Source organism: Perissodus microlepis, chromosome 23 (assembly GCF_051167445.1).
Source record: "Perissodus microlepis isolate ML-2025 ecotype Zambia chromosome 23, ASM5116744v1, whole genome shotgun sequence".
Classification (NCBI taxonomy): Eukaryota; Metazoa; Chordata; class Actinopteri; order Cichliformes; family Cichlidae; genus Perissodus; species Perissodus microlepis.
In genome coordinates, this window is record NC_140482.1 from 25214834 (window position 1) to 25242298 (window position 27465).

The window sequence follows — 27465 nt, forward strand, 5'->3', positions numbered from 1 at the left end:
TTCTCTTCCTGCCACAGAAGTAAAGCCTGCAGTCCTCTGCTGTAAAGTTTTTAATCACAAGTCTGTTTCCCATGATCAAACTATTGGTTTCAAAACCAGGAGAGCAGTAGGTAGAGCCTGCTGAAGAAAAACTATGACCATACATGCTCTGAACTGGCTGTGGATCTCCACTTTTGGTGGTCAACTCTCTGAAGCAGTTCAGCAGTTTCTGTTTTGCCTGTCACTGTTCCCTGTCTGTTTTCTTACCTGGTTCTTTCTGACCTTGTACTTTCTCCTCACGTTCCCCTCTTTCCTCTCTCCCTCTTTGGACTGACAATCATACACAAATAGATTGTATTCAATTAGAAAATTACATTAATATGAAAAAAAAATACTATTAAGAACACTAATAAAAAAGTCCTCTCTCAGTGTACTTTCAACTAAAAGGCAAATAACCAAACCACAAGTACATCTAATAAAAGATATAAATATTGAAACACTGATCCAACATTATCCTTTATTGACGGATCATTTGTTCTTACACTTTTAGCCAAATGCGTCTCCTAGGTTTAATATCGGCACATATGACAAAATAAGCAGCTTCTCTCATTCCATTTCAAACAGGACAGTGGTAACAACAGCAGGCGGACAACTTTAAGTTTTAGATTTTAAATAGGCTATATACATTTCAGTGGGAGCAACGGGACAATGAAATGTCGCTGATTTTACTACAGAGCAGGATGGATTGTAGGGTAGCTAACATCGTCGGAAAACACGTTTTCAACACTGCAGGTTACCTGGGTGTAATGTTTTTTCAGCTAAAAAGAAACATGGTCTGACTCCTACCTAACTATATAAAAAATAACTAAAGGTTAAATGCAGCTAATATGTCCTGCTTTAAGCCAGGCACTTACACCTCCGCTCCGCTGCGTCTCAGCCACCATCGCTCTGGCAGAAAGGGCGCTAGAGCCAGAGCAGGGGAGAGGTGAGCTGGAACAAACCATTTTCGGGGTGGGGGGGTTTATCTATACTTTTGTTGTTAAAATGTTAATTAATTAAGTACTGCATGCTTTTTAAGAAATCTTTGGGGGTGCTTTGATTCATTTTGCCCCAAAATGGGCTAAAATCGCCTCTGTTTCAGAGCCAAGTTCAATGTGTCTCATCTGATCAAGTGGCGACATCTTGTGTCTGAAAGCTGTTAATGCAGAGAAACTCAACCATTTTGACAACTTTAACTATAAACATTAAGTTAAAATGTGAAATGATAAGACACTTCAAGTAGTGTAGCACTACACCTGCATGAACCTTATACTTCTATATGTGCTACAGCTCATAGTGAGCCTTATTATTACTGCTGCTATCACTTTATCTAATGTGACCTTTACTGCATCTATTACTAGGTTAATACTTAATTTCCTGTAGCTTTTACAAATCCTCCTACTATCCATGTTGTTGTCCATAACAAAGGACTGTCCAGTAGTTACTGCTATGACTGTAAAATGTCTGTTAAAACTACAAATACTGAAACTATTAAATCAGAAAGATTGTCAGTCTGTCCAATTAGATGGGGTAATACTGTCTTCTTCAATACAAAATCTACTTATTTGTAAACATGACTACAGGAGCTATCTGTAACATATACATATACATTTACAGAGTAATGCACCATAAGGGATCAATTTATATCTGGAAGGGTCTGAGGGGACTTCAGACACCCTTAGTTGTTGACGTGAGTTTTGAATGGAAAGTTTTGAATAATTACCACATGAAAGTAGTTCCCATTTTCCCTGCTTTATTTTTTCAGTTTGGAGCAGAAACAATAGAAACAAGCATCAGCATTTTTACTTAAAATTTCCAGTTCTGTCTAGAATTATAAGTACTGCTGTTTTACAGCTACTCCATTTAGCACTGCCACTATTAGCATTACCACAAACATAACCATTACTACATCTATTGCTAGGTCACTACTACAATTATTACTATCTAGAATTTTTAGCTGTAAATATGTTTTTACTTCTGCCATTGCTATTAGTCTTCTACTACTAGCTGTTACTCTATATAGTATTCTGTAAAATGTCTGTTACTATTACAAATATTACTACTGCCTCACATTACTGCCAAAACTGCAAACAGCCTGCCTTCAAATCTCAGCTTTATAGGGTTTCAAAGTTTCCTACTCAAAATGTGTGAATAGCTTTGGCCTATATCATTTTCATATAAATTTAAAGGTTTGCATCATATATTTTCTAACAGTGCTGAATATACATTAACGTGATGCAATGTATTTGCTACAGAAAAGAAACATGCATTAATATTTTTATTCTTCTAGTTAAATGTTAGCCAATTAAAAGTTACCATAACAACAGCAAATGTTCAGAAAATCTCTCTCTCTCCAACTTCTGATGAAGGTTAAAGTAGTCTTTTGAGTTTTCAGTGATGTTTTGCTGGATGAGACTTGATTTCCTTACCACTTAAATAGAATAGAAGTAATGAGTACAAGGGAGACACAGCACTGTGGTATTATTTTAAAGTGGACATGAAACATTAAAAGCATAAAGGCCATTGAGCCCCAACGAGTTTTTAAAGCATGTTAAGCGCCAACTTTCACTCTATCAGGACTAGGGATGGGTATTGATAAGCTTTTCACGATTCCATTTTTGATTCTGTTTAACGATTCGATTCTCTTATCGATTCTTTTTTTAAAAAAAAGGAGAACACTAAGGTCGATTAACTTAGAACTTGTTGTTTTATATCTTCTCTTTGAACAAGATAGAAATTTAAGAGTAACATGGCCCTACAAACCCAACAGTGACATCTTAAGAGATCCACAGCCTACAGCTCTTCAATGGGGTGTCACAGGGTCCCCAGGAAAAAAAATTGTAAATGTAAAATAATAAAATAAATATTCTTCTGTAGCAATAACAAAGTATAACATAAATTATTCTGTAGCAATTACACAAGAATATCCAGTAATGTCCCTGCCTACAATTAAACACATTCACTTACTGAAAATCGGGGGCATCTGCTGTGGCAAATGGGTGCAAGCCTTTGACCACAAACTTGGTCACTGCTCGGTGACATTCGTCTATCCTGGCCTGAAAGGAGACGCTACCGGTAGACTGCAGCGAGAACTGCCAGCATCTGAGCCAGCCAGACTCTGTCTGTCTCTCTCATCATGGTCACCTAAATGCACAGTAATGGCAGGTTTTGTAATAAGGCAGATCGCACTAACATAATATGCACTGTTAGTTGATTATTTACCTGTCGCATTAACGGGAGAGGACGTGCAAACGTTACCGCTGCTGCTGGGTTGAGATTCACGAGTCCGGAGCGGAATTAAAAACACGACATTCATTTAAGGTTATCGCGTGTTTTGTGAGCAAATGCTTTTGCATATTTGTAGTGTTTCCTCCTTTAAATGAAATATCCATTTTGCAAGTATTGCAAGTTGCCCTGTTGTCATCCGTTCTCGTAAAGTATAATCAAACTTTTTAGCGTTTGAGCCGCCATGTTTCCTGCCAGGTAAATGACGCTCCGCAATGTGATGACGTCATTCGGGGCGACTGGAATTGATAAGGGAATCGTTTGCAAAAATGGCAAACAACTCCAAGGAATTGAAACGGTGGGAACCGGTTCTTGTTGAGAACCGGTTTTTGATACCCATCCCTAGTCAGGACAGAACATTACATTACCGGGTTGGTTGGTTGGTGGCTGATTACATAACACTTACATTAGGTTATTTTAGCTAACAAGTAACAAAAACTATAACTCAGTGGAATATAAGGAGACTAACATTAAAAATCGGTTTAAGCGGTCACTTTTGTGCTACCCTGGTTAAAACAGTTTATGTTAAAATCAAGGATTTACTGCCAACTTTCACTCTCTGTGTCATAAGCAGTAAGTGGTTTGGCGTTGTTTGGCTAAGTAAAGTGTGCGTGTTAGTCCCCATAGGGAAATAGTTCCTCTGCATTTAACCCATTCACCCAGTGAAGCAGTGGGCAGCCACCAATGCAGCGCCCGGGGAGCAGTGTGTAGGGACGGTACCTTGCTCAGGGGTACCTCAGGGTAGCCGTTCAGTGGAGTCGAACCCCCGACCTTCTGATCATGGGGCCGCTACTCTACCTACTGAGCTATCCCTGCCCACAGTTTTGCTAGCAGCACTAAAACAGGAAAATTTACCTGTTAGCCATAATGTGCAATTTATAAATGAGAACTAGAGTCTGTTTGAATCTCCAGATCAACATGCTGGAGTCCAAAACTCCAAATTTTCCTCAACAGATTGATGCTTCAAGCCAACGACTATGGGCTCAAATTGTGGTCATAAATATTTTGTACTTGTAAATCAGGATTTGTATGTGTAAAAAGAATTTGTGTGTGTGTAAAAAAAATTTGTGTGTGGACTTAGTCAAAAAATATGTGTGAAACTCTGCACAAGTTTCAAGTTACAAGTACGAATTTTGACCCTATTTCTCTTCCTTTCATCTGATTGGTCAATGTCATGTCAATCACAAATTTAACTGTCCAATCAGAGAACAGATGGGTTTGGCTGTCGGAGGGGTGCTTTTTGAACTGCAGGTCCTCAAAGGGTAATACGGTTTGAAGCTGGAGGATCTCTATATAAATATTCGATAGCAGCTAGGTCCCCTAACTTTCAGTAGCTGTTGAAAGGATAAAGTTGTGGTATATCATTGGTTAGAAATACCATTATTATTTTAGGAATAGTTTAACACAAAGTTAGGGCTCACCCGCGAGCATTGCTGTGAGTCACAGTGCGCAGCATAAAGGTCCTTTCACATCGGACGCAGCATGTGCTGCTAATGCTAACTACAAGCCGAGGACCCAGAATTTGTTGCGCTGGCTTCTTGGCTCTGTGGGTTTTTGCAGCAGCTCTACTGTACTAGATGCACCTGCTCCTTGTTGTTTCTATCTCTGACTTTATGTCCTCTACATGAGTTTCTGGTTTGTTTGTTTTTTGCTGGTTCTTCAAATGTTCAATAAAAACATGTATGCTCATTCATAATGAAGAAAGCTTTGTAACTATCCCCACTAGTGAAGACTGTCATTTCCACAACACTGCCCCCCGAGGTCCGCAGCGCTGTTGAAAAGGCTCTGGAGGTCCATATACTAAGCACGTAAACCTGTGACACACAAATCACAAAACTCGGACCACCACAGTAGTGATGTGTTGGTCGCGAACGAACTGGCTCTTAGAGCCGGGTCTTTGACGTGAACGACGCGAGCCGGCTCCTTATTGTGAGCCGTGGGTTTTTGTTTTTTTTTCTTTCTCTCACCCTCCCTCTCGCACTTTTTTCCGCTTCACTCCACACGCGAGCCTTGTGCTTTGCGCTGGGCAGAGGGGGGAGGGGCAGTAGTTACACTCACAGTAGCACAGGAACAGAGCAGGAGGGAGAGACAGAGAAAGAGAGCAAGGGACAACAACGTCACATTAGAAAGGTATAGTAATCATCCACAACTATTTTCAGTTGCGGATGATAAAGGATTCAGAAAGTTTATTCATGCAGGCCCATATGACAGAGAATATGTATCTTCTTTTTGTTTTCATATTTTAATTTATATTTAATTGTGTTGTGGTTTGCAGTGTTTTGTGTTGTTTCACTTTAAGTTTGTTTAAAAGGAAAAAGCTGAAAATTTAAATAGTTAAAAGTTGAACTGTGACTAGTTGGTTTTTGTATTATATGATTTATTTATTACATTTTATGTGGAGTGAATAAATAAAAGTATATTTAGAGTGGCCCCTAGAGACAAAGCATGTACAAACTTCAAAACACGTACGAACTCTGAAGCATGTACAAACTCTAAAACACGTAAAAACTCAGAAGTACGTAAAAACTCCCAAACACGTGCAAAACACAACAGAAGTGCTCCAGGATGCTAGGCGCAGTGTTGTGCTTTTGTTACCTAGTGGCTACACAAGCCAACAAGTACCAACGACCGGATTTGGTGTGTGGTAGTAACAGGTAAATGAATATTTTTTTTAAATTATTAGAATATATATGAGTGCTTGTGTATAAATACACAAACCATACACATATGCTTTCAATTGTGTAATTTAAGTTATCTAGGTAGCTCTGTTTTGGAAGTTCAGTTAACGCTAGAAATGTGTTTTGGAATTTGTACGTGCTTTTTGGAGTTTGTACGTGCTTTGTCTCTAGGGGCCACCGCATATATTCATATATAAACATATATAAATAAAACCACTGTTTTTACATTAGTAATTCCTTTTGTGCATAATTTTATATTATTGTTAATAATAAATTAATTAAAGCAACAAAACAACCTGAAGAGCCGGTTCGGAGCCGAAAGAGCCGGCTCTTTTTAGTGAGCCGAGCCGAAAGAGCTGGTTCTCTAAAAAGAGCCGGAAATCCCATCACTACACCACAGACTGTTTTCCTTCCTGGTGATGAAGGAAAACGCTGGGCTGGCATGTAAAAGGGCATTTATTCCCTTCAAGGACCTGAAGCTCCATAAAGCACCCCTCCAATAGCCAAACCCATCTGTTCTGTGATTGGATAGTTAAATTTGTGATTGACATGACATTGGCCAATCAGATAGAAGGAAGAGAAATAGGGTCAAAATTCATACTTGTAACTTGAAACTTGAGTGCAGAGTTTCACACGTACTTTTTGGCTAAGTCGACATACATATCTTTTTTACGCACACACAAATTCTTTTTACACATACAAATCCTGATTTACAAGTACAAAATATTTATGAACCCAATTTGAGCCCATAAACAAGCTACACATTAAGCTAGCAAAGCAGTTGGGAAAATGTGATCAGAGCTATTTTATGGATTAAATAATTTCTCTTTTCCTAAACACAACACAGCTTTATAACACAGCTTACTACATTTGTATCACACCGCAAACACAACTACTATCGAAATCCTGATATCCGTCATCTTTTTCACTTCTGTTTGGGCTTCACTTTTTTCGCGTCTAATATGAAGTAATTCAGCCAGTAAGATGAGAAAAAAAGGTCACCAAAAAATGTTCCATCTCTTCCTCTAAACCTCCATTTTTTGTGTTTTTTTCCCCTTTTCACAGAAATTGACCTAATTTCCCTGCAGACATTCTGATGGGATGTTTGTGGTGTGATTAACATGTAGCAGCCTGTTTTGTTGTAAACTGTTTGAATTTTCTTTGGAAAAGACAGATTATCGTATTGCATAAAATACCTTATCACATCAGCTGATTGCCACTTCCAGGGAAGTTTCCCTGTGAGTATCCTCTCACTGTGTGTCTAACACAGGGGGAAATAAGCTATGGAGATCAAAAGTGGATTGTGTAGTAGCTCCTAAACATCTTTATTTTGCATGTAAAGGTTTGACAATTTAACTTGGGAGTCTATAGAACTGAGTGACTTTTGCAGCCTGCCTTAAATAGACATTAGATGAACTTCTGTTTCTGGCACTGTTACACGTCATTTGTCAGCCACAGAGGTTGATCTCAAGTATGGAGTTTCATCATCAGTAACTTCCATTTAAGACTGAATGAAACAGTGCTGAACCTCGTTGAGGACATTATTCATTCCAACGATGATTGAAACTAAAAATGAAGATCATGAACTAATCATGAAAGTGTTTACAGAGCTCATAAATCAAGTAAACAGTCTTTTTTTCATAGACATGTATGCAGTACACCAGACTTTACAAGCAGAGTAATTGCCCCCTGACATCAAAGAAAATGCAGGTTTAAGGACTTCATTTTCAGACATAGGGGCTATATAAATACGCACACTAGCAACAGAAGCAGCAATAACTGTACCCAATGTCACACCTGACATTAGGCCCATTATTAAGCATTCAGTGGTTTTAATAATGAAAAAAGACATCACATTTTCACTTCGTCATTGTGACTTTGTACTTGAAAACTTTTGGAGTCATTTCAAGGGACAGTGGGTAATTCAGGTCTGATAGTGACAAGAACAATTATCCTTCACAGTATCAGTTTTGTCAGCACCAGCAGTGGTTGAATTACCTTGACAGCGTGCAGTGTCACTACATTCTTATAGATGGGAGCTGAAGGATCTTCCACCTGCTTGCTTCTGTTGTTCCTCCTCAAACACAGCGGTATCAACACCCCGCCTGCCAACAGATTACAAAGTCACTCCACTTTCAAACTCACAATCTCACAGATAAACATTTCATCACAAATGTATGAAAACAATCTGTTTTGAAACCCAAGCTGCTGCCAGCAGATCATATTCAGTAGGACAAGCTTGTTACAGTCCACTAAAACTGGTTGTAAAAACTTGACAGCAGAGGACCACCACTGGTCAGAGGCCCCGGTGGCGCCAGCGTCCGGTAGCCCGCCTCTGTCAGTGCACCCCAGGGCAGCTGTGGCTACAATGTAGCTTGCCATCACCAGCGTGTGAATGTGTGTGTGAATGGGTGAATGACTGAATGTAGTGTAAAGCGTTTTGGGGTCCTTAGGGACCAAGTAAGTGCAATACAAACCTCAGCCGCAGCTTCCTACGTCCAAGGAACATTGGTCATTGTGCCAAAGGGCAAAAATAAGTAATAGCGCATGTACCTACTGTAATATCCAAATCCATGCATTATGCACAGCAGTCATGATATTAGGGCAAATAGTGCAGGTTAAAGCTGAGCTTAAGATTGAGCCTAACTTGTTATTAACCACACATTTCAATGTTTGTCATTGAACTAGATTTATTAGAAGAAGGAGCTGGATTATATATTATTTATGAATGAGTATGCCTGTTATTGGAATTAAATATGTGTTGTCATTGGTGAATACTGGGACTTCTCTTGGAGTGGCTGTCAGTATTTAGTAATCAGACCAAAGATTCTGCTAAAGCTATCTACAACACAATTTACGCACTCATCCAGGACTAGAACCATCAGGGCAACAGAGACGGATATATATAAGATGATCGTGATACTGAACTGACTCATGGTGTTGTCATTCTGTGGGTGGTTGGTCAGCAGATCTGTTTATGAGAAAAAGAAAAAAAAGGGTTAGGGTAGGAAAAAGAAACCTTACAATTTTGCAAATCAGCCACAATGAAGAAACTTCTCTTTTTCGAAAACTGTTGTACTTCTTTAAAAGAGTTACATTGTACTCAAAGTTTCAAGAGGCTTTTTCATTTGTTCTTAGTTTCACAGGAGAGATGAACTAATCCTGGTTTGTCAAAATTGTGTCAAAGCTGTTGGTGTAGCTCCGATATTTCATCATATATATATATATATATTAGGGGTGCAACGATACTCGTATCGATATTGAACCGTTCGATACAGTGCTTTCGGTTTGGTACGCATATGTATCGAACAATACAAAATTTTTAATTTATTTTATCAACTTTTCTTCTGACGATGTTGTCTGTGTTGAGAGCTCAGTGGATCTGCGTTCAACTACTCCGCCTAGGCTGCACTGTCGAGCGCAGATCCACTGAGCTAGCAAGACAGAAGCTAAGCTCGTTGCAACATGGCAAATTGAACCTCCCCCACCCTCATTCAGAACTGGCCTTTGGAACTATTTTGGTTTTCATGTGAAGTATGACCCTGAAGGTAAGCGCGTCATGGACAAAAGTAAAACAGTATGTTGGATGTGCCACACAATGCTCAATTACATTGGTGGGAACTAGTGTGTTAGCACAGTTTGCTCATTAATGTGTTGGCCGTCCAGCCCCACACACGGGGCGATCCGCGGTAGCTCGTTAACGGAGATTTGCCGTGTTGTGGCGTTAACGTCATTTCAGATTAACGCTGACAGCACTAGTGGGAACACAATGAATATGACTGCACAAAGACAAGTGGAAGCAGACAAAAACAACAAGCACGCATGCTACAAACTTTACCCGAGTCATTTAGACAGCCGTTAGCACATGATTCTCCTTATGGGGACCTGATATGTTTAATATGCTGCTGAGAATATAGCCCAGAAGAAGCATATAATATAGCTTTTATTTTGGAAAGAGCCATTTCTCTGTAATAAACTCTCTTTTCCAAAGATGAGTGATTTCTCGATCAGATAGATTTATTTTTTTTATTACTTTGTTGTTTCAGCAACATTAAATTTAAAAACTGTACGTTTGAGTTAAAATATATGTTTATAATTTTAATAAATGACAAATTAAAAAAGCATGAACATTTTTTTTTGTATCAAAAAAATATCGAACCGTGACACCAAAGTGTTGAACCGAACAAAACCGTGAATTTTGTGTATCGTTGCACCCCTAATATACATATATATATATATATATATATACATATATATATATATATATATATATACGTATATATATACATATATATATATATGTACGTATATATATATACATATATATATATATGTACGTATATATATACATATATATATATATATGTACGTATATATATACATATATATATATATGTACGTATATATATACATATATATATATATGTACGTATATATATACATATATATATATATGTATGTATATATATATATATATATATATATATATATATATATATATATATATATATGTATGTATGTATGTATGAACAACAACAACAATAATGAACCTTATTATTATTATTATTATTATTATTATTATTATTATTATTATATGCGTGCAAAATCTTTGAAACCTACCTGAGACCAATGTGGAAAGTTTCCACAAACAGATTACTGCCATTTTTATGCCACAGAAGTAAAGCCTGCAGTCCTCTGCTGTCAAGTTTTTAATCATGAGTTTGTTTCCCAGGATTGAAAATTTGGTTTCAAAATCAGGAGTGCAGTAGGTAGAGCTTCCTGAGGAATAACAACCAATACCTGCTCTGAACTGACTGTGGATCTCCATGTACCAGTGTGTGTCTGGTGTCTGATTGGAGCTGGTTAGAGTGACATTGGTCCACAGCTCTCCTCTGACCTCGGTCACCTTCTCGGCCTCTGCACAGAGCAGAAGCACCAACAGGATCATCCACAGGAGAACCATGATCAGCTTCAGCATCCACAACAAGACGGAGTCGTCTGAAAGCAGCTCAGCTCTGATGGACTCTGACGTCCTCTACACTTCCTGTCTGAAATGCTGACTTCAGCCGATATGACACCTGATAAAATCCCACAAGTACCAAGTACCTTAAAGGAAGTCCAAGCTCAGCTCTGATGGTAGAGAAGCGCTCTACACTTCCTTTTTCAAAATTCAAATATGTTTACAACAAGCAAACATAAAAAACTCCAAAACACAAATACCAAGAAATTAAGAAAGTGTTCGATGATGAATCCTAATGAACAGCACAAGCAGCAGCACTTTCATTAGAAAAATGGTTGTACATCTTTCTGACAGTGAATGTCATACCTGTCGAGGAAATACTGACTAACGGTTACAAAAAAATACATGAAGCAGTATGTTGTAGTAGAGGTAATAGGAGTCTAAATAATAACGTTTTAGACAGATCTTCAAGCTGTTTCTACACTTCTAGTGTGTTTACAGTAAAACAAAAGTCAAACCAAAGAGGAAATATATATAAATGTGATACCTTTGCCACTCAAAAACATCAGGAACACTTTGGTGTGTGGTTTGTGATTGGCATGTCTATGTGACCAAAGGCTGTGTTAATTATATTATGTATAAAATAAAACAAAAAGAACTTTGACCAGAACTACAACTTTATTGGATTGGAGAAAAAACAAACAAGAAAAACCCCAAAAGAGTGTAAAGCGTCTGATACTGTAGCAGTGCAACAAATCTACCTCTATGTTACACTATTTGTAATGAATGAAAACTACATCTCCTACTACAAATACATAGAATCATGGTTATAAATGCAGCTATTAACATTACCGCCTCTGTTAAATGATGAATTTGAGATTTTCCATCCTAACCAGACTAGATGGTATTTTCTAACAATACCATGAAAACATAAAGGCTAGTCAACAACAACTGCACAGAAAATAACTACGATACAATGGTTGATGAAGGATAAAGTCATCTTTCAGTGATGTCTTGTTGGTTGGGAGTGGACTGCCCTACCCTGAAAGGAAACACAAATATTTAGTACAGGGAAGTACCAGTACTATGGAAATATTTTTGATAGTAGTAGTAGATTAGAATACTAGAGTGATACTGTTTGTTGCATTAGTAGGTACTGTTATTGGATAATTAAAGACGGTCTTGGAGGCTGTGACATCCATTATTGGTGAAAGCTATATAGGTCAAAAATACTTTAAACAACATGAATGGGATGGGCACGTTTGAATCTATTGTGGATTTCCCCCCACATAGTCAAAAGTATAGTCACATAGCCAACAATCAATTTTTTTTTTTTTCATGTGCTTTGTGCAGAGGTGTTTTTTTTCTGTTCTCAAACTGATCTCCCTGTTGGAGCTCAGTCTGGGGGGAGTTATTTTTTTCTCCTTATCTTTCCTCATGTGGTGCATTTTCCATTGTTATACCTCTCTGACCTGTCTTCCCCATGTGATGTTTTTGTGTAATGTATGTATGGTCGGAGGGTAAGATGGCGCCGCAATTGCGTGCAATAGGTCGGCAGCCTTAACATGAAATTTCCCCTTGTGGGACTAATAAAGGTATCTTATCTTATCTTATCTTATCTTATCTTACCACCTTGAGCAAGCACTTAAAGACAGCAGGAAAGAAAAACTGCCTTCTAACAGGGAGGAACCTGAGGTAGAATCAGGCTTAGCCTTCAACTTCAACCAGTTATTCTTATTATTAACCCAAAGGTTTTGTGGTTTGTTCAGACAGAAATTCCCGAAGCTAAGCTGTGCTGCCATGCTCCTTTTACAGGAGTTGTTCAACCCTTCTAAACAAGCCATCCTTGTTGAAACATTTTTGTTTGTTTATATTTGTTACGGCCCTAGCAGGAAATTGACCTCTTGTGGGTGTGTCCTGGCATCTCTTTTGCCTTAGGTGCCACCCTTTTTGTACAGCTGATGCTAATCAGCTATTAAGAATACTTAAGGCCAGAGAAAGGTGAGCTCTAGTGTCAGGGCCTTGGTGGTATTGTAGCTAGTGAGCTGTGTGTGGTGGTTGCTTCTGCTCTGTGGAGAGGGGTCTGTTTTGGTGACTAAACCTTTTTGGACCTTTTAGTTTAGTGACCAACCCCTGGATTTTGATGTTTTCTTTCGTTAAAATATTATAACAGCTTTTCCATCTCTTGTGGTTTAATTATAATAGAAACATTAATAAAACCCTTTAATCTGGCAATTCTGCCTCCCTGTATCCTTTTTTCAATCCGGACACTTTTTTATTGCTTTACCACATCGCCTGGACAGTTTAGGTGAACATACCAGTTTGTTTAGTGATATTTTTCACAAGCCTTTACACACAAACAAACACACACAAAAGTAGTACCTAATAGCAAAAGCTAATAGTACAATAGTATAGTTGTGAAAAGTAGAATTATAAAAAGTATCAAATAAAAAATGTTAGAAAACTTAAATGAAATAATCTGGGTTTTTTTTTATCATTCTAATTTTTTAAAGACAAAATAATCATGTTTTCATTTTGTGATTATATCTCAGTGCAGGTTAATAACTGTGAATGGGACTGAAAACATTCATTCAGTTTACATTGTAGTTTCTAGTTTTTGAAGCCTTACCTTTCAAATTATGAGTCTTGTTAGTAATAGCAGTGGTTTAATTACCTTCACATCCTGCAGCGGTTCTGGTACATCATAGATGTGAAGTGAGATATCATCCCTCTGGTTGCTGTAGCTTTTCCTCTTCAAGCACAGCAATATACAAGAAAAACCTGCCAACAGATCACTGAGTTACTTCATCTTTCATTCAGCCCAAATGTTCAATGAGCTTTTATTTAATTAGATTCATTAAAAAAAATAACAACCTTTAAGGCTAGATGTGGTGACCAGGATAACTTATCTAGGTCATGGTCTAGAGTTTAGTGACTCCATTTATTGTTTTGCATTTATTAATTTTTAGAATTTTTAGAGTTTTCTGGGTTTTTGTTTTTTCCATTCTGTAAGTGTTCTCTGTGTTCCCCTTGTGTTCATGCCATTTACATTGACGGTTCCTTGTCTCATGTGTGAACCCTTCCAGCTGTGCTCTCCTCTTGTGTCCCATGCCCTCGTTATCCCTCAGTGCATTTTAACCCTGTGTTTTTCTCTGTCAGTTTCATGTCCTCCCCTCATGCTATGTGTGTCTCTTCTCCTGTGCTTCCTCAGGTCGCCGTCTGTAGTTTCCCGGTGTTTTGTTATTAGTTCCAGTTTCTAGGTTTTGGTTTAGTTTTGTAAGGTTTTTTGTGCAAGTTGCCACTGCAATAAAGCAGCCTCTCTACGTTTATGAAGTCAGTAGTGTGCAAAAAAACTATAGTAGTTTTCAGGGCCTTTGATCACAGGAAATGATTAAGCTAGGTGGTATCTGCTGTATATACATGTAAATGTGTTAATAATGTCTTTTAAATGGTTTTTGGATGATTATTTTCAAAGTGGTTTGAAATAAGATATCTCCCTCTGCTGTTACTGCAACTTCTCCATGCGTGTGTCCATTTCAGGCTTTGGAGAGGCCAAGTGTGAAATGGACACAGTGGACCGGTATGTCTAGTACACGCTTTGCCATGATATTGGGTTGGACCACAAAATCGACTAAAATTGTAAAATAACAGACTCACTGATTATTAGAACAATGAAGGCGACAACTGACACAGATATGGTGATCAAAAGACTGAAAAAGCAGTTGTTTTGTGGGTTGTTGGTAGGCCGAGTGACATCTGGAAAATAGAAAGGACAAAGATAAGTTAAGAAGCATTCATAAGTAGCATGGTATCACTGGTTAAAGCACTCTTATGCAGGCCAATGTAAACAAAAAAACAAGCCTTTTATTTGAAGCTTGTGCAAAATCTTATAAAAGAAAGAAAGCAAACTGGGAGAAGGCAAATTGAAAATCGATAACGAAACACACAGGGAGGAGAAAGAAGTGCTACAACCGACGAAAGGCAAGGTCAAGATTACAAATATCTAAACACATGAAGGTAAACAGTGTAGTCGGATTGGGAGGGTAATGGGTCACAGGCAGCGAAGGAGGTGAAACAAAGCAAGGTCTAAATCGCTACCAAACCGAAACAGGAATTGAGAAACACTAAACAGGAAACTCATATACTCATATAAAAACAGGAGTATGGCTCATGTGATTAGGCAGATGATCAATAGTGGGTCTGTGACCCTCATAAGGGACAACTCGCAATGGTCTCAGAAATCTGGGACTCTGTCCCAATTAGTCGTAGAACTGATTAAACTTCTCAGATAAGACATGAGACGTCTTTAAGAAACTCAAAGAAGTCCAGTCACTTTTCTTTCCAAGCTCCTTGGTTTGCAGGAGCAAGTCTTAACAACACACCAGTTTTCCTAAACCAAAACAATGTTTAGTGTGTGTGTGTGTGTGTGTGTGTGTGTGTGTGTACCTGTTTGTTTGGGTGGTCACAAATTTGAAAACTTACCACATGAACTCATTTCCTTTGTGTTCATAATAGCACTTAGTAATGCCTATAAAGGTCAGACTTAAAAACAAACGTTTGCATGTAATAATCTTGTACTATCACAAGACAGTGTAAGAAGTCGTCCCAAAATTCCTCAACTCTCAAGTTATAATAAAAAAAGTAGATGGTTTCCGACAGTAACATAAACTACTTACTCGTGTATTTAAGTTGCTGTCAGCCATTTGAAAATGTGTATTGAGGCCTAAACACTCACTAATCCAACAGCAATAATCAGAAATAAATTCTTGTACTTACCTGAGACGAGGTGGAAAGTGTCCACAAACTGATTGCTGCCATCTCTCTTGATGCCACAGAAGTAAAGCCTGCAGTCCTCTGCTCTGAAGTTTTTAATCACGAGTTTGTTTTGCAGGATTGAAAATTTAGTTTCAAAACCAGGAGAGCAGTAGGTAGAGCCTGCTGTGGAAAAACTGCGGCTGATACATGCTCTGAACTGACTGTGGATCTCCATGTACCAGTGGATCTCTGGAGTCTGATTGGAGCAGGTTAGAGTGACATTGGTCCCCAGCTCTCCACTGACCTCGGTCACCTTCTCGGCGTCTGCACAGAGCAGAAGCACCAGCAGGATCATCCACAGGAGAACCATGATCAGCTTCAGCATCCACAACAAGACGGAGTCGTCTGAAAGCAGCTCAGCTCTGATGGACTCTGACACAGAAGTGCTCTACACTTCCTACTTGACATGGTGACTTTGGGCAGTGGCATGTCTGATAAAGAAAACCCACAAACACCTTGCATCTCTCACAGGATGTTAAACTTTATCGCCTCTGGCTAGCACTTTGCCCTTTGGGTTAAAAGAGACTTTAAATTTAAACAGGTTGTAACAGCTTCATGCTGCTTCCTTCTGCTGTTCTGGTTTAATAACAAGAGCGAGGCTATTTTATTTTCAATATATCTGTGCAAGAAATGAACCAAAAGTCCTAAACAAATCATAAAACCATCCTAATAGGTTTCAGCTGTGAAGAAGAAACGCTCAGTGCATCGTGGAAATCCCACAGCAGCCTGGGCCTATTGCAGAGTAGGGGAGGGTTCAGGGTCACCTGATCCAGCCTTACATGCTATAGGTCCATATAAAAAGGAACGTTTTAAGTCTATCTTTAATAGGTGTTTGTCTCCTCTATCCAAACTGTAAACTGCTAGTGAGAAAGAAAAGTGTGAAGAACACTGAAGGGTCCTTAATCACCAGAAACGATTAACACTTTCCTGTGACTATTTTCCTGCTTGAAATCCAATATCTCCCTCTGCTGGTACTGATGTTACCAGTACCAGCAGTACCAGCAGATTACTGTAACTTCAGCATGTGTGTGTATTTGATGTTTTGTGGAGGCTAACCTTGAAATGCACATGGTAGATTGGCATGTCTGGTGCACCTCTTGCCCTGATACTGATTTGAATAAACATTTAATCAGAAGTTCACTGGGGGTCAATTCTTGGCTCATCAATTTTTTCATTGCTCTAAATTGATACTGTCAAGAAGAATCAAAATAAAGCCTGCCACTCTAATGCAGAAGATACACAGTTGTATTCATATTTGCTGATCCAAACAGTCAGAGAGATTCATATAAATCATCCCTGTCTCAGAAGCACAGTGAGCAAGTCAGGAATCTTGGCCTTATTTTGGACAAAGATCTGGATTTTTACAAAAAACATCAACAAAGTTACGAGAACTGCTTTCTATAATGTAAAAGTCTGATCTGAAAAGGGCTCTGAGAAATTGGGAAAACTGTGATGCTCTATTTCAGGATTCAGCAGCAGCAGCAGTATGTGTAGGCACTAAGAAAGAGCTTCCATAAACATAGAAATCTGACCATATTACTCCAGCTGTCTGCTGACCTGAGTCCACACATGTACTCATACACTTAGAAACAGACTCAAAACCCTTTAGTTATCATAGGCTTACACATAATAGCTGTCTGCTTTTGTGCGCGTGTGTGTGTGTGTGTGTGTGTGTATGCTAATTTGTATTGTTTTTACTTCTTTTTTTTTTATTTACAGTGAGACACTGTGGACCTATATAGTTTCTTATGTTTTTATCTCTTGGTGCACACATTACATGTAATGGAATTTGCTCTGTAAATAAATTTGGCATGTGCATTTTTTTGGTTGGTTTAAACTTGGTTCAGCTGATATAAAGGGTGAATGGAGAGAATTTTGTAAAGGAGCTACGGTGCATCGCTATCCAGTACAGATGTACTCAGCAGGGGAACTCAAGACAAGACTGCTCAATGAAGTCCCACCATTAATTAATGCTTCAATCATAAATACTATATCTATTAAGGGGCTATGTGCCACAGGAGTTAAAGCTGGCAATAATTAAATAATTTCTTAAATAATTTCTTAAAATGCCATCACTTTGAAACAGCCATCTTAGCTAATTACAGGCCAATCTTTAACCTTACTTTCATCTCAAAATGTCTTGAAAGAGTAGTTGTAAAACTGCTTACTGAGTTTTAATCAGGTTTCAGAGCTCATCACAGTACACAAACAGCTTTAGTGAAGGTTAACAACTAGTTGCAAGCCATCGCTGTCCCTCGTTGCTTTGGAGAAGCTCAGGGGGAAGAGATGGAGGAAGGTGTAAGGTCTCTGGTAGAGGACTCAAGCTTGAAGGACAGACCGCCTGATTTTTTAAAAATATCTCTCTTTTTGGGGGGAATCTAGACCAAAATGTGTGGTCCGAGAAAAAAATCACATTTCTATACATTTAACTATAGTTTTTATTTCAAAATGTAACATTAAGTCCAATTGTTATGTGATCTGACACTTCAAGTAATGTAAAGAGTACCATAATACTGCTACAAAATAAAACACAAGCGTGCACCCTTTGGTACTACCAGTGGCATGCAATAACCTTTATAGGAAGTAAAAGAAGAAATGAGGAACAAACTTTTACATGAAAGAAAGCAAGAGAAACATGAAAGCTTGCTGCACTCCTTCCTTGGCTGACAAACTGTAAAATCTGTCACTTCTACAGTGATCAGCTTAAAATTTGCCACTAGCAGACAATGTCAATGACAGGGCACTGGGTCTGGCTACCCAGTGTTTGTGTTTTTTGGGTTTAGTTATACTTTTTGAGTTTTGTATTATACAGTTCCTGGTTTCTAGGTTTCTGTTCTCGGTGTTTTATGCCCAGTCTTAGTTTTGTCTTTATGTCTTTCCTGTGTCCTGAGTATTGTTACTTTTGTCTCTGTGCTTCATGTTCCCACTGTTCCCACTGTCTGTCATGTTTCTATGTCTCAGTATCACGTCCACGTCTATCTGTCATGCTTCCTGTGTTACTTTGCTACTCCAGTGTTCAGTGTTTTTGAGTTTTGCTTTTCCCCTGTCTCATCACGTCGATTAGTCCCACATGTGTGCTTCCTGTTCCCCATCCTCTCGTTAGCCGGCCTGTGTATGTTAGTCCTCAGTCTTCCCCTGCTTGTTGTCATGTCTGTAACCCTTGTGGGCATCCTCTTTGCTGTGTGTTTTTTCCTCCGTGCTCCTCGTAGTTTTCTAGCTCTCCGTTTCCCAGTTTAGTTCCTTAGTGTCCAAGTTTAATTGTGTTTTGATTTAAGTTCATATTTCTAGTTCCTTGCTTTTGGTTTTGTTTCCTGTATGTGTGAAGAGTCATTTACAGCCAACATAAAGCTGCCTCTTTCAGTTCACCCTTTATTTATGAGTCCTACATCCTGCCTGCTACACCGCAAATCCATGACAGTCAAAAGGTAGAGGATTATTTTAAGAAAAAGTAACAAAAAAAATCCTATGAAAACCCCACTACACATGTAACTGTAGCTGTATATTGTGAATTATTATCAAATGGATTTCATGCATTATTAAAATATTAATATGATTAATATTACTGCTGCAGATGTTTAAGCCTGAGCACACTTTAAATACTTTCTATGCTGTTTAATTTCAGGCAATGCGTCACGCTCTGTGAAATCAGGTGCTTGTAATTTGGATTTCCTGTCATCATGTATCTCAAAAAAACAAAAGCAAAACAAAACTCAGTAGTTCAAGCATTAATCTTGATGTATACAATTAAAAAATGTAATTAAAAGGCTTGCATGACTAACTGGTAATATTTACAGCAAAACTGGTTAAACTTTGTGCATTCATTCAGCCAGTTAATTTCTCAGAGACGCTGGTGCAGTCTGAACCTGTTTTAATAAATCAGACATTACAGGAGCTCTCCATTATTAAGGATTTCTTTGCAAACTACTCTGCATCATATATATGTATCAGACATGTTATTAGTAAGAGGAAATGTAAGTGTTGAGATGGTAAATCACAGAGGAATGAAATTAAACTGAACTTAAAATACAAATTGAAATAAAATGAAAAAAATGAAGTTCTGCTCGGATCGTAATGTATTTTCTGAACATTGTAAATCTTCCCTTAACAACAGCTCGTAGCTGATACTGAAAAGAAAGTCAGTTAAATATAAATTAAAATGAAGTAAAAAGTAAAAAATTACACAGTTAAACAAACAAGTGGAAACAGACAAATGAGTCAAAGACAAACTCCATCTTGTACTATCTGCATGGTTTTACAGGTCCTGTGCTACAACTACTGTTAACCAAGGGTATTACTACTTCTAGGGCAACCTTTAGTATATCTATTAATAAGTTAATCATTAAAAATCCTACTACCATCTATGTTGCTAACAATAAGAGAAAACTAAAAGCAGAATTACAAACAGTACAGTAGTTACTGTTACTGCTATGATTGTAAAACGTCTGAAACAGTCAAATAAGAAAAAAGGTCTGCCCTCCATCTCCAGCCTGACAGAGTTATAAACTCTTATTCAAGGCAAAAATCTACTTTTTACACATGACTGTAGTGACCATCTGTTACATAAGTGATCAGCTGCACACCAAAAGATGTGGTACGTCAGATATCTCAGTGGGTCTGACAAACCTGCCAACCCACTCAGCTGGTGTATCACAAACACTGAGAGTGAAAACTTTAAAGCTAAATTCAGCCACGTCGTTGTGTGCAGAAGAAGTGATGACACTAGGATTTTAATGGTGAAGTCATGCGGAGTAGCCATATTTCCTGGAAACGTTTGTAAAATTAGCACATCCAATTATTTCCTCTTTTCTACTTTTTCTTCAGGCGTTGCCAGAATCTTTACAGAAAAGAAGAAGCCAGGAAATGTTTTACCCACTAACCCCATCCTGTCTGACAGTAATGCTATAAAATGTACAGGTCCTGCAAAAACTACCTATAATCCTTACTGTTATTATTACCATCAATTCTACCACTCCATTTTTAAGAACTTTAACGAAAACTACTACCTATGATGTAAAATTTCTGTTACTATCATAAATACTGTTATTGCCTCCACCTTATACTAATACTGCAAAATGAACCCTTAAAGTTTGAACCATTGACTGCTTTCAGATTCCAGCTTGACAGGGTTTGACAGCAGCTTATAGTTTATCTTTTAAGATACACAACTTTCCATATGATTTGAAAGTTTTACATCTCAAGTGGACAGATGTCTTCCAACAAGCCTGATAATACACAAAATGTAGTGCTGTCAGCGTTAATCTCGTTAAAATGACGTTAGCGCCATAACCGCATTGACGTGGCAAATCTATGCGTTGACGCTGCGCAGCCCCAAGCACGGGGCGATCCGCATTAACTCGCTAATGCAGATTTGTCGTGTTAATGCGGTTATGGCGTTAACATAATTTTAACGAGATTAACGCTGACAGCACTAACAAAAAATTACTGTACTTGCTGCAGAGAAGAAACATGCACAAATGTTTGTATGTTTTTCAGTGAAATACAACAAATGAAGTCTTGTAGCGTCTGAAAGAACTCGTTCAGTGATGTCTTGCTCGGTAGGGGTGGATCACCTTGCCCTGAAACACAACAGAAGTATAGGGAAGAAGCAGTATTGTGTTAGCACTTTAAGCAGTGGTATTGATATCATAGGTACCAATAGCAGCGTCATCACCAGATGCAAACATAAAACAGTTTTTAGAGATGTTAGGGTGACTGTGGCTCAGCAGATTCAATGCACTGTGGGTGCTCAGAGTAGAAAAGTGCTACACAGCTCAAAAAGATAATGCATTGACCTCTACGGCTGGTTAGTTAAGTTCCTTGTTGAAGGCCTAAAATGAACATTTTCAGCACTAGTATCTGTGTTTTGAACTGATCATAATCGGTCTGAAGTGTGGTTAAATGGTGCCAGCTACATCTAACTGTGTGGATATGGAGCAAACTCAAGGCCATGAAGACTTCATACAGTTTAAATTGACTAGAGTAGCAAACCCCCACACTGTCCATGGGAAGCAGACAGCGTACAAACCTATTCACATACACTATGATTGTTATAGTATGATGCTATTTTATATTGTGACACAGCATTGTAATGTGATATCCTCTTCTGTGTTACGACATTACATGCTATACTAAAGCGCTCCATTCGTTACTCAACTGAACTACCAAATATACAGATATATAGGATTGTGGAGCTGCTAGAAAAATATTTGTAATGCAAAATTAAAACTCACAGTATCAGTTCTGTCAGTAACAGTGGAAGGTTTGTTTACCTGAATAGCCCACAGTGTTTCTGCGTTCTCGTAGATGTGAGCTGAAGGCTCTTCCACCTGTTTGCTGCTTTTGTTCTTCTTCGAACACAGCAATACCAAAACCCCACCTGCCAACAGATCATTGAGTCACTCCACCTTCAAACTCACAGTCAGGACAGAATGTCTCATAATGAATGTAAGAATATGATCCGGTCTGAATACTGCTGCTATTCTCAAAATGATTTAGTCAAGTAAAATTAAAAAAAAAACAAAATAAATCAAATAAGATATTCAAGCAAAAGAAAATTACTGAAACACTAAAATAAAATAAAAATATACAGGTTATTTGTCAATTTGAACATCTTTGTCCACACTTCCTCTCTGAAGAGGTTTGTGTCATCTTTTCACTGAGACTCAGGGTGTCTACATGACAAACTGGCTTTTCAGAGAGAGGTTGGGTTGTAATGTTTATTCTGAAGTTCTGAAAATCCCATGATAAATGTCCTCTATATCACAATATTTAAGTGAACTAAAAGTAAAACTGAAACTTAGAAAAGCTAAACTGAAATGAGAGAAAACAAACAAACTGAAGCTTTACTGACTTGAAATCAAAAACTCAAAATAAAAAATAAAACCCACGTCAAAAATACAAACTGCAAGAACTCCGTTAGATCAGCATTGTTGACTAAGGTGAATGTTATTGAATACTTTTTTAAGTGATTTGGATTGGCACAAATTATAAATGATGGACTCATCATCATTTTCCTAGACATAAACTTACTAATCCCACACTGGGGAAATTCACAGACGATCAGGGTTCAGCAAGAAAACCTAAATTAGAGATATATTAGAAAAAAAAAAATATATATATATATATATATTATATTAAAGAAATAAATAAGAAAAATAGTGTACAAAAACTATCTAGCAGTTATTTCTACTATTTACTAATGGTTGCTGGGCAACAGATCAGTCGATTAACAACAGACATTAATGAAAGATCAGAAATTGTGTTATGATTGTGATTCAGTCAATGAAGGATGTGGGTGTTCTTGTAGAGGCTCTTTTTCCTGATATTAAAAGAACTTTTTGATCAAAGTTAATCAGAAAATACTTAAAATATCAAACTTTAGTGTGTTTGATAGAATCATGTTTAAAAATACATAAAACACATCAGAGCACTGAAATTAATTAATCATGGGCGACAAGCCTCAGGTTAAATGTGACTAACACTATTAGTATGCTCTTCTCAAAAAGTCTGTGCAAATATTACCAAACCAGAGGTCACAATATGAGGACAGAGCATGTAGCTGAGCTCAAGTATTCGTGTCCTAACTGTTCCTTTAGTACAGATGTCAGTGAGTCATTTTTCATTTTATTTTATTATTTTTTTTAAATTACCAGCTTTTAAAGCTCCAGTGAACGCTGTGATAGATAAATTTGGGTCGTGTTCATCGGTGAATAGTGTGGCTCGTCTAGTAGTGGATGTCGGTATTTACAGTTCAGACCAGAATCTCCTAAACTTATCTCCACTCACACTCACCCATTATCAGGATGATGACAGCGGCAACTGAGATGGATATCATGAGGATGAACTGAGTCATGATGCAGTCCTTCAGCGGGTTGCTGGTGGAGGCATCTGGAGAAAGATGAAAGAGGAACAAAGGAGAGATAATCAATGGAAAAAAAGAAAATAAAAAAAGTATTGTTTTATTTCTTTAGAACCGTTACAGTTATGATAATTAAAGTTTCCAATCGAGGCATTTTGTTGACAAATTATTCTGAAAACAGTGCAGAAGATTCACATCTCCAATCACAACCAGTGATCCAAACTAAGGTACTAACAAGTTAAATTAACTCTGATTTCTGAGGCAACTTAAATGTAGAGAAAAGGAAAATATTTAATTGACACACGAACAAGAACGTCAGCTACCTACCAACTGTAAGTATACAACTCGTTCTTATTTAGATATGCACGAGATGTCTTCTGGTGTTGGTGCCCTGATCTAATGCTCACACATGAAGTACAAACACAAAGCAAATGGGACACGAGTTCCTCGCCACTCATCCCAATGTGACTAAAGAGGACTGTTTTTTTTTTATTTGTGTTTAGTATTACCATGGAGCCAAGACACCAATGGTCAAGCACACTTTCACACCATCTGTGACGACAGCAGTATTCAGCAGAATAGCTCTTCTGATGCTTTTTTAGTGGAGGCATTTGAAAGAAGGGCCAATTTTTAGTTTCTGCTGTCTATTGGTTGTGGGGGCGGGGGAGGGGCAATGTAGCACTTGAGCTCATTTCTCAACGTATTAATTTCATAATTTTCAACAGAATGGTTATCAAAGTCAAATTATTCTGAATCAGGAACCATATGACTACAGCTCTTGCTACAATACTACTGAAACCCTCACCTCCAGCTAGATCCAACGGTGACCTCAAAGTAATCAGTAAAGCACAAGTCAGTAGATTATAGACAATTTCTATATCCGTTGACCCAGATTAAGATGATTTATGAAAAGTAGACGTTTCCACAAACAGACCATTTGTTCAGCCTCATCGCCACCATAATTGTAAAACAATGCTTTACTTATTGAGTATTATCACAGTTTTTTTTCCTGTTGCATAACTGCTGTAATGATGAAGAAGACAAAACTCTTTTTGCCCCTCAATTTTATTTTATTGTTAACAAACACATTTGCCATATTTTCCATTTTACATGTGTGTTTATTGCCATATACCACGAGTCTATCCATGCTCACATGCACATGGGCTTAAAAGACTGTCACCATAGCCCAATCGTATTGTTAGAGGTTAAGAACAAATATTCACATATGTTAGAGTGAATTGTTTAATGTTTGTAATTTTTATGCTTAAATGTTGTCATTTTTATGGAATTCCACTGTCCCCCTCCCCAGGTTCTCGAGGTTCTGGGTGGGGGGCTGTAGTCTTTTACTACAGACACATCCTTGTGAAGGTCTTTTTGATGTAAGCTTCCTGCCCAGCAGGAGGACACACACACACACACACACACACACACACACACACACACACACACACACACACACACACACACACACACACACACATTCTTACTTACATACAGAAGTTCACACATATACATACAATGCCTTGTCTTAGAACCATGTGGGTGTTGCTTTTGCTGTGATGTGTTTTGTGTGAACTGTTTCTCATTAAAGGCAGCGAGAGGAGGCCGTCGTTGGGGTCATTTTCGTGGTGGATACAGACGAGGCCTCCCTTGCGCAAGTAATTGATCGATCGCTGACTGTCTTGTTTTCTTTCATGATGAATAAGTCTCTAGAACTAGCGGGGCTTGTGGAAACACAGACCCATCAACATACATCCCACATTACTGCAAGGATGTGGTCTGAACTTTCCTAAACATGTTGAAACAGTCAAAACTCCTGTTAGACAGTTCAAAATGTGCATTTCTACAAATACATCATGCGACCTGAACACCAACTAATCATTTGTTTTGCAGCAATAAAGTAAATTGAAACTTGGGTACTTACCTAACAAAAGGTGGAAAGTCTCCACAAACTGAACGCTGCCATCTCTCTTGATGCCACAGAAGTAAAGCCTGCAGTCCTCTGCTATATAGTTTTTAATCACAAGTTTGTTTCCCATGATTGAGAATTTGGATTCAAAACCAGGAGAGCAGTAGGTAGAGCCTGCTGAAGAAAAACTGCGGCCGATACATGCTCTGAACTGACTGTAGATCTCCATGTACCAGTATTTGTCTGATGTCTGATCGGAGCAGGTTAGAGTGACATTGGTCCCCAGCTCTCTTCTGACCTCGGTCACCTTCTCGGCCTCTGCACAGAGCAGAACCACCAACAGGATCATCCACAGGAGAACCATGATCAGCTTCAGCATCCACAACAAGACGGAGTCGTCTGAAAGCAGCTCAGCTCTGATGTGATTCTAAGAGGGAAGTGCTCTACACTTCCTTTTTCAGATGGTCACTTGATATGACATCAGATTTTTTTAAAAACCACAAAAACGAACAAGCGCTCAGGAAGTAGAATTACATTGACCCTTGCTTAAACTCAGTAGCTTGGTTTAGTATTAGAGATATTCAACTGTTTTCCGCAGCTCAATGATTTAATGACAATACTGCAGTAGTGATGCTAGTAATGAGAACAACAGCAACTTTAACAGCAAAGTCATTGTAAATCAGAGATGACAGTGACATGTTTAAAGTAACAGTTTTTTGTTTTGTTTTCTGGACTGGCTGCTACATGACATAAAAGGCTCAGTTTAAATTGTACGGTGTCTTCTGATCTTCTTAAATGTTCCCACGGTCAAGAAATAGATTAGAAATAGAAACATGGATTAAAAGAACAAATATTACATTGTAATAAATGTAATTTTTATTAAACAGTAAAACAAAGTGGAAGCAGACAAATTACTTTTTAATACTGTTACAACAAATCATGAAATATATTGTGTACTGATACTACACATGAAAAAAGGAAATGAATGAATCAAATCCCGTGATGTCTTGCTGGAAGAGGGTCGCGTACCCTGAAACAGAAAATGAGTAATCAGTACAGGGTAGTACAAGTAGTACTATTAGAGTAATTTTAATAGTTACAGTGATAGTCTTTGCAGCGTTAGCAGCAACACTGAAGGAGTAAAATAGCTATAGAGATCAAAACTTTTTAGCATTTTAACATGTGGGTCTGTGGGCAACTGTCTTTTTTAGAGCCAGACTCAAGTCTATATTAGGAAAAATGAGGTTTTTGCTGCTTGACTTTGGCTTTGAAGATAATATTTTAACCCTGGTTCATCTCATTCATTTGACTTGATCATCATGTTTTTTGTGCCAAAAAACTGGTGTTCCTGAAGAAACCATACCTCACAAATGAGTAAGGCACCAGCCCTGCCCTAAATTATGCCCTGCTTTTCATTCTTTCTGCATTAATGTTACCATGACTTCCTAAATGAACATCATGTTTTATTCAGTAAGACCTGAAAGGAGCTCCTGAGGCCATAAACCCACCAGAAAAGTGTTTGCTGAGCCCACTGGAAGTTGCAAGGAGTTTTGTGAAAAACTAAATATAATTCATGATTTAATAGCTCACAGAAGCAACTTTAGGAGCAATAATTTGAAGTAACCATTTCTGTATGACTTTAACCCAACCACAGTGATACCTGCTGATGTACAGTTGGGAGATGATGGCTGAGAAATGAGTATATCAGAGGGACAGTTCAGGCTGAGCGGTTTGGAGGTAAAGTTAGAGAGGCTGAGATGTTGCATTGCTTCATGTGTGTCCCTGATGCAGCTCATCCAAATGCACATGAAAACATTAATAATGGGGTAAATCAAAAGTTATAGAGACAAGGCTGAGATGTTTTGGGCGCACATAGGGGATGGGTAGTAGATATATTGGACAAATTATGTTAAATATGGAGCTGCCAGGCAGTAAAAGAGTA

The 27465-nt window shown here is 38.1% G+C and overlaps 2 protein-coding genes across 2 annotated transcripts; both read right to left on the reverse strand.

The window, feature by feature from the left end:
• Nucleotides 1-7937: 7937 nt before the first annotated feature.
• On the reverse strand, nucleotides 7938-16081 carry LOC146361563 (uncharacterized). The gene is made up of 6 exons (XM_084922363.1): nucleotides 15718-16081; nucleotides 14599-14697; nucleotides 13616-13722; nucleotides 10782-10950; nucleotides 8914-8952; nucleotides 7938-8086 (listed from the first exon to the last, which is right to left on the reverse strand). Exons 1-6 carry the CDS (start codon nucleotides 16079-16081, stop codon nucleotides 7938-7940), a joined length of 927 nt encoding a protein of 308 aa, XP_084778489.1.
• A 3249-nt stretch (nucleotides 16082-19330) lies between these two features.
• On the reverse strand, nucleotides 19331-25929 carry LOC146361564 (uncharacterized). The gene is made up of 4 exons (XM_084920767.1): nucleotides 25539-25929; nucleotides 23548-23643; nucleotides 22026-22132; nucleotides 19331-21332 (listed from the first exon to the last, which is right to left on the reverse strand). The coding sequence occupies exons 1-4, from the start codon at nucleotides 25900-25902 to the stop codon at nucleotides 21294-21296; spliced, it is 606 nt and encodes a 201-aa protein (XP_084776893.1). The 5' UTR covers nucleotides 25903-25929; the 3' UTR covers nucleotides 19331-21293.
• Between the last annotated feature and the right edge of the window lie 1536 nt (nucleotides 25930-27465).